The following is a 16,566-nucleotide window of genomic DNA, read 5'->3' on the forward strand; positions in this document are numbered from 1 at the left end:
GTTTTGTTTTGTTTTGTTTTGTTTTGTTTTGTTTTGTTTTGTTTTGTCTCAAATCTGTGTATAGTTGGAGGGATGCTTAAAGTGTGGCCCTCAGTCAATCTGTTAAATTGCTTTCTGGGCTTTGCTTCCTGTCTGTCCACAAGATCTCCATCTTTGATTTCAGTTACCTCCCCTGGTTTCAGGAAATTTTTCACTTGTGTGAGCATCCATATCACAAGGGGATCTTCCATCAGTGTATCATTTGTGGTGCCCCTCAATCCCAGTATTTCACTAGTATCCCATACTCAGGTTCAGGTGATGCATACACATGGGCATAACCATGGTGGGCATTGAGGTGGAAACACAAGATGGAGGGGCATCATGGGAGAAAAAGAAGTCAGAGCAGGCTGCAAATGACTAACAGTGACTTTCCACTAGGAACCACTTCTTAAAGGTCCCATCACCTGCTGTCATATCCCCATGTGGACACCAAGCTTCCAGCACACTTTGGGAACAAATATACAGCATAGCACCGTCAAAACAAAAACACAAAATGTACACCAAACTGCAGAAATGCCCACTTTTTACACTCATTGGATGTAGGGTGACTTTGATATATACAAAGAAAGTATTTTTAAAACAGAAGTGCCTAAGAGTTTTTCATGTTTGCTTGGCAGATAATCACTCAAAACCAATGGAAATAGATGGGGACGTTGAAATTCCACCGAGTAAAGCCACAGTCCTTCGAGGCCATGAGTCTGAGGTGTTCATTTGTGCCTGGAATCCTGTTAGTGACCTACTTGCTTCTGGGTAAGAATTTGGGACAGGAAAGCATCTGGGTCTGCATTCTTCTCTGGAGTATTGCCTTGAGGAAAGTGCACAGGTTTGTTGGACTTTGCTAATGAATGAAGACTAAGGAACAGGCTGCTTTGTGCATCCTGTACTATGGGGAGGACAGTGGTCCCAGTCATTTCTCTGTTTGGTGGGGAATAACACAGACATATCTCAAGTAAATAAGTAGAAGGGATGGATGAGGAAAGAAACTGAGCAAGAAAAGTAGAAGAGACAGGGGCACATGCTAATGATGTGAGACCTAGCCCCAAGTCAGTCACATCTTCCCATTGAACCAGAGTCAAAGGTTGCATGTTGGTTCTGTAGATCTGGAGACTCGACTGCAAGGATATGGAACCTTAATGAGAACAGCAACGGAGGCTCCACACAGCTTGTGCTGAGGCACTGTATACGTGAAGGCGGACATGACGTTCCCAGTAATAAGGATGTCACTTCATTGGACTGGAATGTAAGCTTCTACCATCAATGTGTTCAGATGAAGAATGTGCAACCTTAAAGAGGCAGACAGTTCTGTTGGTCTTAGCTCCCACCATTGGGATACTGGTACCAGGGGCTCATGATTGGGTCCTAGTGGAAAGACAGCAGCCTGAGGGTGGGAATTTGTCCCCATTGTCATGAACTTGTGTTGCCTCTGTCTGGGGGTTTGCTCTGGCCACATAGCCCCATGTGGGAAGAAGGAAAGTATCCAGATACTAATGTGTTTTGTCTTTTTCTGTCCCCAAGAGCGATGGAACACTGTTGGCAACAGGTTCCTATGATGGTTTTGCAAGAATATGGACAGAAGATGGTAAGTTTTGCATCCCTCATGTGTGTTAAGTAAGAAGAACTTGGTGTGTGATCCTAAAGAGAACAGTGGGTAACTATGAAGTCATCATGTCTGTGTTTTCCCATCTCAGGTAACCTTGCCAGCACCTTAGGTCAGCATAAAGGCCCTATCTTTGCCTTGAAGTGGAACAAAAAGGGGAATTATATTTTGAGTGCTGGTGTAGACAAGGTGAGTGACTGTCAACTTTAAATACATCCCTTTTATCTGCGGATGTGGATTTATTTTTTATTTTTTTGTATGTTGGCTTCTTTGGTAAAATAACTCATTTAGGCTGTTTATTTCTCTGGTTCGATCTTACTGCTGACTATGAACAAGGAATCACCTCCTACATTTACCTCTGTAGACCTTCATGCAGAATGTGCTCTCAGTCCTGTGATGGAAAGAGGAGAAATCTCCAAGTGGAGCTTATAAAAAGTATTCGGTTGTGGATGTTTCTGGGTTGACTTTTATCCATTGAACAATTTTTAGTCACAGACTCTTTTTTCCTCCCCTAGCTCCACCTTTTCTCACCTGATAAACCACTGCTTCCCACTGTAGATGGCAGAATTCTCTGAGACCTGATACAGGGCAAACGTCACAGAAACTCATGGAGCTGACTTACAGTTTGATTTTGTTTTTCAATCCATACTTTAGGTTTTTGGGCTGTTCCACCTGTTCTCCCAGTTCATGGCATGACAGGGGATTGTTGGAAATGCTCATTTCTATAGCATTTCCTTTGGAAAAATGTCCAAAGGACAAGCAGATGTGCCTTCTTATCTGTTACTTAATGGTTTTCTGGGTTTGGGAGCTAAGGGGAAATTTTGGTAGATTTCCCACATATATTGGTGAAGGCTGCTGTGTACTAGTTAATCTCACTAATGTGGTATCCATATTGCTGAGTGTGAACTGCACAGTGTACATGGACTTAGATCAGAAATACAGAAGTGTCATGTATGAATACTTTATACTATTGCATATATAAATGATACAAGTTTGGATATATATATATATATATATATATATATATATGCATAAAATATGTTGTTAAGTTAATTTTTAGAAGGAAAGGGGGGCTGGTTGTCTTTTCTAGTATAAGACATTCTTCTAGATAATTGTTCTTTGAGAAGAATAACTTACCCTCTGTTTGTGGAACACAGACAACAATAATTTGGGATGCTCACACAGGAGAAGCCAAACAACAATTTCCTTTTCATTCAGGTAAGTTTACTGTTGGGGTTATGCAGACATAGCCCCAGGATTTTTTTTATACTTATTTAAGCTTGTGTGATACTGTCTAAGAGCAGAGAAGTGTCAAGACAGACATTGAGACTTCGGACAACTGTGAAACAAAGTATTGGAAGTAAGAAAATAGGTGGCCTAGCAAAAAATAACTGGTACCTCCCCTTTACTGGTAACTGGATCTGTCCTTGAGGGCATTTTCATTTCATAGAAAGGTGGCAGTCTCTCTCCAGGAGCATCTTACAAATTGGAAGGAGAAAGTCTTTAAGGTCATTGAAGGATGGTTTTCATGTTGTCAGTATAGCTAGTTCACACTGGGGGTGGTATTCATGGTCACTAGACTCCTGGGAATGCTTTTGTCTGCATCACTGAGCTCTGTATTCAGTTAATCAGGCAAATGTCCTCTCCTTCCTCCTGCTTTGCAGCACCTGCCCTTGATGTGGACTGGCAGAACAACACTACCTTTGCCTCATGCAGCACAGACATGTGCATTCATGTGTGCAGGCTTGGCTGTGATCGCCCAGTCAAAACCTTCCAAGGACATACTGTAAGTGGCAGTTCTGGTGCTCAGAGTTGGGGGTTGTGAGAGTGTGGTGTGTATCTTTTCAGTGCCAACATTAAAAATTAACTGTGCGGGAGAGACTACTTGTTGAGCAGCACTTTGCTGCTGAGAGCCTCTGTGACTGCCCTGGTGGTGGAATTAACCCAGCTATGGTCAGTGGTCTTGGGAATATCTCAGAGTAGCTACCACCTAACCCTCTCTTTGTTCTGTCCTGAACCTGTTTCTCTCCTAACCCCAGTCTATTTCCCAGCTTTTAATAGGGGCATATGTTTTAAGTCTGATTTCTCTTGTTCCTGTTTAGACTTTACCTCTCTCACAGCATGCCTCTTGGCTCCATAAATGATTCTCACCAATGCTGATTGCTCTGAGCAGAGGTCTACCTACATGGCTCTGAACCTGCTGCTACCTGAGATTTATGTGTAGGTTCTGGTTGCTTCTCTGGAAGTTTGGTTGAGATGCAGAAAGATGGCAAGAGAGAAAACACTGCTCCCAGAAAGGAATTTGTGTCACCGTGGGGAATTGCAGATGAGTCAGCTGGGGACAGACAGGTCATGGAGAGGTCTGACTGTGAGTTTTCTCTACAGCTACAGTTAGAGACATTTACCACTACCTCATTTATACTTGCGCTCACAGATAGGCATCCACTGACACAAATATATACCCTCTATGCTCTGTGATCATGCCCTTTGTCTCCTCTTTGATCTAGTCACAAAGAACCCTGATCCTTGGATTCCCCTCTTATTCTAATTTCACAGTTTTTAAAACTTGGTGTCCTTACAAACAGGATTAGCCACAGCATTGAGAAGTGTGAAATTATTTATAATATAATCTGGTGTGTGAAGTTGTTTGTTAGGACAAGATAGCTGGTTTGATAGAGGAAGCAGTTAATAGCAGTAGTATTCCTAAGACTCCTCTGAGGAAGCCCCTCTATCCTTCCCTCTGCCCTTGCTCTGCATGCTGTCCCTGTCAGTATGGCAGAGCTGCAGGTTCTTTCTGTAAACACATCCCCTTCTCCCCCACCAGAAGCCTTTCTCCTCCAGTCTTGGAGTCTCTGGTACTCAGAAAGCAGGAAAACCTAAAGGTTTCCTTGTTGTATGCCCCCCCCCCCAATCCAGCTTGATGAACTAATAAGTTTAGGTTTACTTATAGGAATTTGGGTGAGGGGTTACTTATAGAAGTAAAAATGACTCAAAGACAGCTGAATCACCAAAACACACCCCACCAGGGGTGACTGAGGCACACTGCACAGCCATGGCCCCTTTTCTGTGTGGTTCAGTTGGTCAGGTAGCTTGTCTTATCTTTGTTTCTTCTAGAAAATTCAGCTGGCCTCTGCTTCTTCCAGGTAACTGTGCTTGTCTGAGAGTGACTCAGTAGTCTTTTCTGCTTATACACACACTTGTGGTAGGAGTTGGGGGATTCATGAATCTGGTCAGTTTTAGGGACTTTCTGAAGGTTTTTTGGAGTTGCTCACTTCCTGTTTTAATGAGCTTCTCTATAGTATTTCATCTCAATTACAACTACCTGAAACATTCTGTCTTAAGAAGTTTCCCTTCAAAATGGAAGCTTTTAATCTCAGAGGAAACTGCTACTCAGCACAACTCCACAGAACGATGGATTTTATTTTTCAATGCCTTTTTCCAACTATCATTCCTGATGTAGTTTCCCTGCAAGTATGAATTGCTCGTGCATGTCTTTGTGCCTTTGGATGGCTTTACCTTCTATCTGTTTCTGCCATTGTTCTATCTAAACCTTTATCTTTACTTCATCCAATAAGGTACAGGTATTTCAGCAGAATGAAAAGAAACTTATATTGAAAGCACATGGGAAAGAGATGATCAAAGTCTACTTTTAAAAATAGCTAGTTTTAGCTTTGCTTGATGTCATATATGTGTAGTTCTAATACTCAGGAGTCTAACAGAATAGTTCCAGGCCATCCTGGGATACATAAAGAGCTCCTGGCTTGCCTGTGCTACATAGTGAGACACTGTCTTAAGCAGCAATAAGTAGTAGCTGATTTGACTAGCTGTGTTTATTGTATGCAAATTCTTTTCATTTGGCTTCCTTAGTAAGGAATTTTTTCCCTAAAGAAATATGGATGAGAGTGTGGCTGGTCCTTTGTAATATATGGCAGTGTTTTTCATGAATGAAAAGCAAAGTGAGGAGAGCATAATCATGTGTGGGTACTTGTGATGTGGTCTTTGATATCCTGTGAACTCTCCAAAGGCCCTCTGCACTGGCAGCATGCTACTGCCCCTTGGTAGAACCAGCTTTTCTTAAATAAAAGCTATGATTTCTTTCTGAAATTCTGTGCTCTCTTGCAGAATGAGGTCAATGCTATCAAATGGGATCCTTCTGGAATGTTGCTAGCCTCCTGCTCTGATGACATGACATTAAAGGTAATGTTGGTGTCTAAAGGGATGAGTTGCTTAATCTTAGACAATCCCTTGTACAGGCACACAACCCTTCCCACCCTCATCATCTGGAACATTACTTTGAACTATCTTTTCTCCATGACTTTCCTGGTCTCAAAACTTTTGTTCTTCCATGAAATTTTGACATATTGAGGCCACAGTTCCTGCTGAGAGACCTTATGGCATACCCACCAGCATCCTTCCTCAGAGTCATCTGCTAATGTGCCTGGTGGTCTCCTTGCTGGTTTGTGAGCCTCTCCCATATCTACCACCTAAAGAGTGCTGCCTTAGGTATAACAGAATGAAAGGTGCTGAGCCATTCTCAGTTACCAATGCCTCTTCCAGATCTGGAGTATGAAGCAGGATGCATGTGTCCATGACCTCCAAGCTCACAGCAAAGAGATATATACCATCAAGTGGAGTCCCACAGGACCAGCCACCAGCAACCCGAACTCCAACATCATGTTAGCAAGGTAAAGCAGGGAAACCTCCCAGCTCAGAATCCTTCCTGAGCACAGCTTTGTTCTCTGCCTAGTGAGTAAATCAGCTGGGAAGACTCACTCAAATCTAGAGACAACAGTGTTGAAATTCTTCCAAACTGAAAAAAAATGGTGGTTCCCTGTGAAGGAAGGCAAGGGGGTAGAAGTATACCCTCCCTCCATATCCATGGAGATGGTTCCAGGAACCCTTTGGGTATCAAAGTCCATAGTTGCTTAATTTTATTTCCTTACAACCTCTGAATACCTTCCGTTGTACTTTAAATCATGTCTAAATGGCCTATAATATCCATTCAATGAGAATGTTATACAGATAGTTTAGTTAACAATACCAAGCAAAGGATCTGTACATGTCCAGTACAGTTTTTGTGTGTATGTGTATGGTTTTGTTTTGTCTTGTTTTGTTTGAGACAGTCTGATTATGTAGCCCTGACAAACCTGGAACTTGTCATGTAAATTAGGCTAGTTTAGAGGTAGACCTTCCACTTCTACCAAAGTGCTAGGATTATAGGCCTGCCAAAGATTCATTTTCCCTTCCCTCTCAATGGTTTCTTATTTGCAGTTTGATAAAACCATGTACCTACAGGTGTCTTTGTGGTGGGTGTGCGGGGCTGGCATAATCTAGTGAAAGTTTTAAGACAAAGACAAGAAACCAGAGTTTAGCTTCGAGCTCAGAGTTTGTTTTTGAGGCTTTATTCAGGGCTTCGGTACTGAGATTTTGACTAGAGATAAAGGATTCCCTTCCTCAGCCAGTGCTAACCTGAATCTCTTAATATTAGAAATGTTAGTCAGCCAAAGTCCTAGTAGAACCAAGGGGTCAGAGGTATCTCATCCAAAACAAGTCACTTTGGGCTTTTGGTGCATGGACGGAACCTATGGCCTTGTGCATGCTGGGTATCAGTACACTCTTGGTAGTTTAATGAAAACATTTAGACAGATGCAAATAAGCCAGAATGATCTGAAAACCATGATATGGATATTTAGAGTTTGGATCCATGCACTGTGCTTGTTTAGTCTTGACAAAACAAGACCCCAAAGGAATATTTGTTTTCCAAGAAGCAGTGGGGAGCTTGGCCTGTATTGTTCCAGAGAATTGTGGAGGAAAAAACGGATAGGTAGTTCTCTTCTGAGGGATGAAGCACCTAGTGGTAGTCGGATGGACAGCCTTTTCTGGCAGTGAAAAACAGCTTTGTGGAAAGTGTTCAATCCAAGGCTGTCTTCAAGAAGAGATTGTAAGGAGTTCTTGGGTATACATCAGTGGTAGATCACTTGCCTGCCATACACGTCACCACCAGAAACTGAAACGATAATGAACCTAGAGCACACAAAAAAGTAATTCAAACACGGAGTGGCTGAACTAGAAGAACTCCAAAGCCTTAATTCTCCTTTTTCGATAATTATCCAAAAGCCTAGTTACATTACAATATGCAGTGTTACACATAGTTGTCTTGGTATCACGTGGTACATATCAGGAGCAGATATACATTATCTCCTAACTCTCAAGAACAAAAGGCCACACTGAGCCTTGTGAGACCCTGTGGAGAAACAGAAAGCCAGGCCATGACAGCCCTTTTGATCTGTGCTGTTCTTTTAATTCTGAAAATAATTAAACTTTGAACCCTTGCCAATGTAATTGCATATTCACATGTGATTGTACATGCACATATGTAGGTTTAGAATTTCTCATGTGTAAGTGCATCTCACTCAGTTCTTTTTGTCTCCAATCATGGTTGGGTGGACTTAAGAGTTATTCAAATGGAACTGTTATGAACAATGATGATGTTTTAGAAAAGTTGGTTGAATTGTCTACAAAAGCATTTTGTGATAAGAGATACGGAAACTGGAGAAAGAAATGAGCACAGTGGCAAAGTGGGAAAACTCCTACTTGGCTTGTGCAAGGTCCTGGGTTCGTCTGGTGGCAGCTTTACTTTTCTCTGGAGAGAAAAGGCTCAGTAGGATATTCTCTTAAAACAAATTCAAGTGTGTTTCAAATATAATGGAAAGATACTTCATATGAGGTCCATCATAGAGATTTTGAAAAACCAACTTATGTCAGTGGTTGTTTTTCCTGTATCTTCCTAGTGCTTCATTTGACTCTACGGTTCGACTGTGGGATGTGGAGCGAGGTGTTTGCATCCACACACTGACCAAGCATCAGGAGCCTGTCTATAGTGTAGCATTCAGCCCCGACGGGAAGTATTTGGCCAGTGGATCTTTTGACAAGTGTGTCCATATCTGGAATACTCAGGTAATGTCTTAAATTCTGGATGAATCCTTCCTGAAAGACACATGTGTCCTTCCTGAAAGCCATGTTCTTAGTTCCTGGACTGTTAGGGGCCGGGGAATGAGTTATCTCAGGGAATGAATAGAGCATCCCCATGAAGATTGCAGGTTCTGTGTGGTCTGCTCTGTGGACCTACAAGCCTGGAGTGTATCCTCTGGACTCTTTCCATCTGACCTCAAGCCAGAACTTTCAGCTTGTCATCTTTGGAGCAATCTCCCTTGGAGAAACCACTATCTTCAGTTGTCTTATCCTGGCAGGGACCACCTACCTATGTCATACTGAAGAAAACACATGACCTAGTTCTGTCACCTTAGAAATGCTGCCCTTTGTGGGAAGGTCTGTGGGTGGCCTTTCATAAAACCTTTCCAGGGGGACACTGTGGGACAACCAATTTGACCTTCCCCACTGTCCACTGTGGAGCAACTTGGAGCACAAAGGAATACAAGGCTTGGAGTTTTCACATTTGAAAATGTCTCACTTGTTTTTAATACAGGATCTATGAATACTGGATTGTCATTTCAGCAGGGATTAAAAAGGAGAGGGGTTGGAATCAATATGTCCACTGTGGGAATCTCTGGCCTTACAGGAATAAGCAAATTCTGAATATCAAGAGTAGAAGTAGATGAGAACTAGTGTGGTAGACTGGGGGGTGAGGAAAGTGTTATACTGGGCAGTTCTCTGTTTTCTTTTGGGGGCTGTGGGTAGAACCTAGTGCCTTGGAGGTGGCTGGCAAGCATTCTGCCCTGAGCTACATTTCAGCCCTTGGTTATCATTCCAGTTGAAAAAAATAGTTTGGCTACGTTACTGAAAATAGGTAAGGAGTCAATTGGACCACGGGAAAGATCCAGTGCTTCATATTTATGTAATTCACCTTTTTCATTTCTTTTTGGATGGTCAACATTTAGAAGAATTTGAATTCTTAAGTTCATACTCCCTTGTGTCAGGAGAGGAAGTAAATAAGTCATGCTCCAGGAGGCTACTGAGATCACAGCCTTTTCAGGGACATACCCCAAAAGTTGGCAACATACCTCTGGGGTGTGCTGATAGAAGTTTGTCATCCTAGCACTGGAAGGGCAAGAGAATCAGGAGTTGAAGCCAGCTTGGCTTGTGTTATCAAGAAACAAAACAGAAAAAAAAAAGGTAGAAACATATGTAGGAAGACTTACTCATAAAGAGAGAATAGATTTTGCTAGTGATAGCTCACTTTGAAGGTGCCAACAGCATGAAAATACAGGTACCTCTATGGAGCCCAATTCACTTCTATAAGATGGCATAGCATATTTTTACTAGGTGACTCACAACACCCAGTACAATACAATGTGAGTGTTACAGGAATAGTGGTTAGACTTTTTGGTTTTCTTTTTTTCTCCCCTTCACTTTCTCTTTCTTTCTTTTTTTGTTTTAATACTTGGGATTGAATCCAGGGTCTTAGAACTCACTCTGTACAGCCCAGGTTAGCTTCAAACTTGGAATCCTTTCCCAGCTTTTACAGTAGCTGGGATTGCAAGTCTCTGTCACTGAAACTTGACTTAGTATACAGTGAGTGAGTGAGTTGAGTGAGTGCGTTTGTGTGTGTGTGTGTGTGTGTGTGTGTGTGTGTGCTTTGAGAGAATGCTGAAATGGTTGAAAGTTACTAGGGAGCAGTGGGTTATTTTGAGATATCGTAAGAGCCTGTTTTAATCCTCTTGTTATAATCATATAATACTGTTGGCTTGCTCTTCTTCATAATCACAATGTATACTACACTTTGTTTTTCTATGTAAACAGAAACTAATATTTATCTAAATGCATTTTTCATTGTGCTTTGCCAATAGTTACTATAGCTGGATAATGGTAAATATATATTTCCTAACAAGTAAATATATGTATGTTGAGGACACTTTATTGCTATGGGTAAGAACTAATGAGTAGTTGGTGGACAATGGAGTTAGTGACTGTATTAGTCAAGGTTCCTTAGAGGAATATAGCTGATAGAATGTATCTGTATCAAAAGGAAGTTTGTTAGAATAGCTTACAGGCCATGGTCTGGCTAGTCCAACAATGGCTGTCTGATCACAAAGGAAGGATCGAGAATCTGGTAGTTTTAAAGTTTACAAAGCTGGGTGGCTCAGCTGGTCTTCAGTCTACATTAGAATCCTGAAATGTAGGTTCTACTCCTATCAGCCAAGTAATGTCTTAGCAGCAGGATAGGTGAACTTACTGATGAGACTGAAAGCAAGCAGGCCAACAGCAAAAGTTTCCTTCTGTGTCTTTTTATGTGGCCTGCCACCAGAAAGTATAGCCTAGAATTAAGGTGGGTCTTCCCAGTTCAAATGATCGAATCAAGAAAATGCTTTCACCAGTGTGTTCCAAATACTTGGGTTTTAGTTGATCCCAGATATAATCGAGTTGACAACCAAGATTACCTATCACAGTGACCTCTCGTGCCTTGTTTTATGAAGACATTCAGTGAACTGAAGATTTATTCAAGTCTAAAGAAACCAAGGCTTCCTGCATCTTGTGATGCATGCCAAACCAACCACTAACAATTACCACAGTACAAATGTGTATGTTCATTCTTACAAACTATAACCAAAATTGAGTTTTAACTTCATGCCACACTAATAGATGTAATTGTCTAGTTGCTAGTGGGAGGAGTCTTTTGTGTTCACTCAAGTACTCTGAGAAGGAGACAAGGGAGTAAGATGAAGTTTGATGATAATCAGAGTAGGAACTAGGTAGCAGCTGGAGCAGGTACAAAGACCTCAGCCCAGGAGGCTGATCCAAGCCCTAGGAAGGAAACAAGAAAGGATGGCTTAGTAAGGGACACTCATACCTAAGCACTGTAGAGGCTTAATAACATCTTGGCAGAGCCACTGGGGAAAGCAAGGGATATGGCTTTGTGGTAGAGCTCATGCCTAACCCCCTGATGCCCCAGATTTCAAATCCAAACTGAAGGGTGGGAAGAAAGAAAAAGGTCAAAGAGGTCATGAGTCTGAGGTCCATATCTGGCAAGTATGCATCATCTCATAGAAACCTGCCACCTTGGCATAGCCTTGGCTTTAACTGAAGTGTGGTGACAGTTCTGTGTGTGGCAGTAGATTGGTGTTTATGGTAATTCCTTTAACTTCAGTATGCTTGAAAACTTCTTGATCAAATAGAGATTTATGGAGGAAGAATATACCCCCTTTTATTGCTGCCATTTTTGGGAGCTCCTCTGACTTACCATGACAAATGTTTTGCTTTTCAGAGTGGAAGCCTCGTCCACAGCTACCGAGGAACAGGTGGCATATTTGAGGTGTGCTGGAATGCTCGAGGAGACAAAGTGGGTGCCAGTGCATCTGATGGCTCTGTAAGTGGTGCCTCTGGTCTATTAGGAGTTAAGATGTGCTGGGCAGCTGATTTCTGATCCAACACTAGGTGCTTCCAAAGATCTTGTGAGGCTCCTTGGTCCTGCTGAGCCTTGCCACAAAACAGCTGTTCAATACATATGCACATGCTTGCATGTGTTATAAAGGAGGCTTCTGTTTGGGTTAAAAATAGCCTTCTCTTTGCCCCTGAATGTCAGTGAACTTGATTGTTCTTACCTGCAGTGATTATGTACACATGTGTATACCCAGGACATAGGGGATATCTGGAATCCTATTTGGTTGTCACCACTTTGGTGCAGGGTGCCATTGACATTTCACTGGTGGAGTCCAGGGATGCTGTTAAGCCTCTATAATGCTAAGAAACTTGTTCTCAGTGTCACCATGTGCATGTTCTGGCCAAACACTGTCATGAGAAGACATAGTTTTCAGACAGGCCTCTTGATTTCCATGGGTCTCATTGTGGTCCACTAGCATATGTAAAGTTTAATCTGCCCCTGAACTTGAGGCTATGTTCTGGCTAGTTGATGTGGCCTCGGATCTGTTTTTATCTGCTCCACCATATAGGCATCCAGTCTGACTTTTGCTGATGACCTCTTAGTTTCTGGGAATAGTCCTTGGTCTAGCTTTTTCCCTTGCCTGGTCTTTACTAGAGTTTGGTCATTATGTTGCTTAGAAACTGTCCTGTTTCTAGAGTTTTCCTCTCCTCCTGACTCTGTTCTATTAAAATTTTACAAGCATAAAGTTGGTGGCTAGGCTGAACCCTGCCAGCACGTGTTTGAAGGCACTTGGTATTATCTCTCAGACTAATAGACACTTTATCTTTCTTTCCAGGTCTGTGTTTTAGATCTCCGAAAGTAAACACAAAATGTAGAAAACAAAACCATTCTAATGGAGCAGCAGTGAATGTGTGGGATTGCAGCACCCTTCCTATGATGGGCTCCAAACTGTGTGAACTTGACTTGTTCGAGTCTACTTGGAAATCACCTGTCCCTGGCCACAGGATTATTTCCCCCCCTCCCCCAATCTCCATCCAGAATTTTAAAACACAAACAAATACAAAGTCATACGCATGGTTGTATCACAGGAATATGGTTTCCACCTAGAATGCTCAGCTGGGGAAGGATGAAGCCATCAGCTACATGGTGCATGGTTGGTTTCCATCCAGAACAGGCTCTAATGACTGAACAGGGAAGGAGGAACACAAAGCTGTGCCAAAAAATAAAGAAAAGGTTAAAAAAAATGAAAGTGAAAAAAATACTGTGATAAACCAAAAGGGAGGAAAAACCTGCCCCTTATGGTGTTTCCCTCCTATCAATTTGGATACTACAGTTGCTTTCCAAAAGACCAGTTTGTACCAATGAAAATGTGTGACTTTGTAATCCCAACGCTGTATTTTCTAGAACCTTCTTTGGTGGTTTTTCTATCTGCTAAAATTCTGTGGTCTGGGGCCCTCCCACCTCAGATGAAAACTGTTTTTGGCTTATTCCTTCTGTCCTCCCTTGTTGTTGCCCACCCCTTCCTCTAATGTCCTTGCTCTGGTGTGGTCTCACTTATAATGAAATCCTGCATAGATACGGCCACATGCACACAGTGGATCTTCGTTGGACAGCACTCTCCTTCCCTCTCGTCCCACTCCTACCTATTGCTTACTCTGTCCCTTTCTCATAGTTGCTTCACATTAGGTCCCAAAGGCACTTTCAGAGCATAGTAAGTGCTTTATGTAAGAAGGCAGGGATGGGGACTTTTTACAGAAAAAAAGACTTACTTATAAGAGAAAGAACCTGGAGTATTTTTTGAAAAAAATATTTTTATGTTAAAATGACTTTAAAATCCTAAAATGGCCATCAGACATAGAGAGTTTTGTGAAATTCATATTTAAAAGACTAAAAAGACACTGGCGGAGTCTGAGGTGTCTAACTACCCCTTTCCCTTCAGCTTCACGAAAGGCAGTTAGGAAAGCCGTGGATTGGGAAGCGTCCTATGGAAGAACAAGGGCATTGTTTTGGCAGCTGGTGGGGACGAAAGAACCCACTGGTTAGGCATCAAGCAGAATGCTGAACTGTTTGGTACACATTTACTTCAGCAGCCAATAGGAACGTAGTGAAGAAGCCACCCTGACCAAGTGTGGCTCGTGAGATCTGCCAGCTACATCTTTCTCACAACAGTGTAGCTACAGATGGGCACTTTTATCAAGAGCATGCTTGGTGAATCTTGCAAAACCGACCCAAAGGCCTCAGTGTCACTCAGTCTTATGAAGACAGTGAGTCTCAAGGGAGACTTTCAATCCTAAAACAGAATTATGACCCAGGTAGAATGTCACTGATCATTTCTGCCCACTTTCCAATTTCTCTTACAGAAGATTAGGACAAAGCTTTCTTTAAAAAATGAGGAAAAAATAGGAAAGAAACTTTTTGGCTATTTTTTAAAAACAAACTAAGGCATAGTGTGCCTGGTAAAGTTTGCCATCATTGAATCAGATGGCCTTTGTTCGTTTCTTGTCATAACTTGACACTGACTTGTTTCTTTAATTAGTGATGGGGGACAGACCAGAAGGGAGCTGCAAGAGGCAGTATGCAGGGTTCAGTCTGCAGCTGAGGCAAGTGTTACTTAGAGCAAAGTATACATACATGAAGCCAAAAAATAAACCAGCAAGGAAGGTCAGGTGCTCCCTACACAACAGACAAATGTTAGCACCAAAACATGTATCGGCCTCCACTTTGACATGTAAATTATGTGAGCCCTCTAATCTTAAAGTGTTGTGGTATTGAGTTGAGTGGTGAGTTTGGATTCTGCCACCTAAACGCTTCGCAAAGAAAGCCCAAGTTCTGTGGAAATTTTGATCATAGCAGATATCTGTGTGTCAGTGGATATGAAGTTTCCTGCCCTGAGACTGCTTTAGCTTTAGGATATAATTTTGGAAGTCCAGATAAATCCTATCATTGTTCCCCAAATACATTTCTGTTCATCTTTACAGAAGATCAGCTGTTAGGTGTCAGCCTATTGTAAAGGTATGACTTTCATTTGACAAGTTCCACATTACTATATGGTGGTAATGGGTAGATGGCACATAAGGGGTTCATCAGACAATCTCTGGGTGTCCAGGCTACACCCCCTAGATGAATCTAAGCCACATAAGAATTATTATTTTGGAGTCAATGGCTGTGAGACTAGGACAAAAGGTTCAATCTACACAAGAAGAAACCTAAAGACCATTCACTTCCCTGGCCTTACCGCTAAACATGGACAGGAACTTAGTGCTGGCCACATGAGGACCAAGCAGAAGAATGCAACCCACACCCCTGAAGTTCATCCCCATAAGACAGCTCAGTCTGCAGCTGTTTCTGGAGCGGCCAGCATTTGGACGCCATCATTTGTGTGCTGTCATAGGGCACATCATCTTTGTGGTCAAGGGGTGGCCCATGTATTATGCTGTTACTTAACCTTGTTTATAACTCCTAAAATATTGTGAGGAATGGTTAGTCTTGTGACCAAATTCAACCTTGAAAGCAGTGTAGTCACATAGCAGCCTTTCCACGTATTTTTTCCTTGAGTTTGAAGTAACCATATACCATTCCCAGCACATCCAGGATGCTGCCTGTAGAGGACCGAAGGGCCAGATGGACATGACAAAGTTCAACTCTCTGACCCCACTCAACACCGTAGGACTTGACTTTTTGTTCTGTCTGACTAAGAAATAGACCATGGAGCCAAGTGAAGTGCACTTTGTCACATGTAAGGATCTGCTTTGTTCCTTGTTGCTTTTCCCTTTTTAAGCCTTTGTTATACCTTTCCATTCTATTTCTTGTCAAATGCATAAATGTCTGTTCTGCAACTCACTGAAGTTTTGAATTCTGGCTTGTGCAGTTTTTATTGTCTGTGTCAGACGTACAGCCAGACATGGTCCTCTTTCAATATTTTCCACATTCTGTTAAGCACCATCAAAGCTCCCCTCCCCCTCTGTCCTCTACCCCCCACTCCCATTCACCCCACACGCTCTTCGAGAAGAAAAAAAAAGAATCACCTTGTGTGTTGTAGCTCATTTGTTTCAAGAGAGAATCAACAGATCATATTCAGTGTCTTGAATAAATTGCTCTATTTTGATATTAGAGAACATAGTGACTGTGTTTTTCTTTTTATTTGTTTCATCTTGCTTGGAATCTGTAATATCTGCTGGCAACTGAAGGAGAGAACAATGTAGATCATTTATTTCTGTGAAGATTCCTGACAAAACTTAGATTTATTTTGGCTCTTGGTTTGAGAAGGCACAGTCCATCATGGTGGAGAGGTTATAGTGGTCTTTGCCCCATCTGTGGTAGCAAGAATATGAGGATATTCATGTATCCATAGATCAGTTAAGTGGCACAAACTTAAACCCACAAGCCCCAAATCTAAGTCCAGACACCCTCCCAATGTGAGGCCATCAGAGAAGGGGGAGAGCTTTAAGGTGCCCATGATTTGAGGGATAGTTCTGAAGTTCATTTGAACAAGGGTGAAGATCTGAGACAGTCTTAGATCCGATGGGTAGGTGCAAAGTCCCCTTGAGCAGAAGGGAAGGTCTGTTGTTCCAGTGGGAAAATGTCAAGCAAA

The 16,566-nt window shown here is 42.1% G+C and overlaps 1 protein-coding gene across 5 annotated transcripts in view; it reads left to right on the plus strand.

The window, feature by feature from the left end:
- Positions 1-16,087, plus strand: part of LOC114626116 (F-box-like/WD repeat-containing protein TBL1X) — a 166,338-nt gene extending 150,251 nt beyond the window's left edge. For all 5 annotated transcript variants that reach the window (XM_028773461.1, XM_028773464.1, XM_028773462.1 and 2 more), the window contains 11 exons: positions 657-789; positions 1,138-1,279; positions 1,555-1,618; positions 1,728-1,825; positions 2,794-2,854; positions 3,301-3,422; positions 5,759-5,833; positions 6,194-6,321; positions 8,428-8,593; positions 11,859-11,960; positions 12,811-16,087. In XM_028773461.1, the coding sequence (XP_028629294.1) occupies positions 657-789; positions 1,138-1,279; positions 1,555-1,618; positions 1,728-1,825; positions 2,794-2,854; positions 3,301-3,422; positions 5,759-5,833; positions 6,194-6,321; positions 8,428-8,593; positions 11,859-11,960; positions 12,811-12,837 (1,118 nt within the window). In that variant the 3' untranslated portion in view covers positions 12,838-16,087. The remainder of the gene's footprint in view (positions 1-656; positions 790-1,137; positions 1,280-1,554; positions 1,619-1,727; positions 1,826-2,793; positions 2,855-3,300; positions 3,423-5,758; positions 5,834-6,193; positions 6,322-8,427; positions 8,594-11,858; positions 11,961-12,810) is intronic.
- Positions 16,088-16,566: the final 479 nt, after the last annotated feature.

The sequence above is a fragment of the Grammomys surdaster genome, unplaced genomic scaffold, assembly GCF_004785775.1.
Source record: "Grammomys surdaster isolate TR1022 unplaced genomic scaffold, NIH_TR_1.0 228, whole genome shotgun sequence".
NCBI lineage: Eukaryota > Metazoa > Chordata > Mammalia > Rodentia > Muridae > Grammomys > Grammomys surdaster.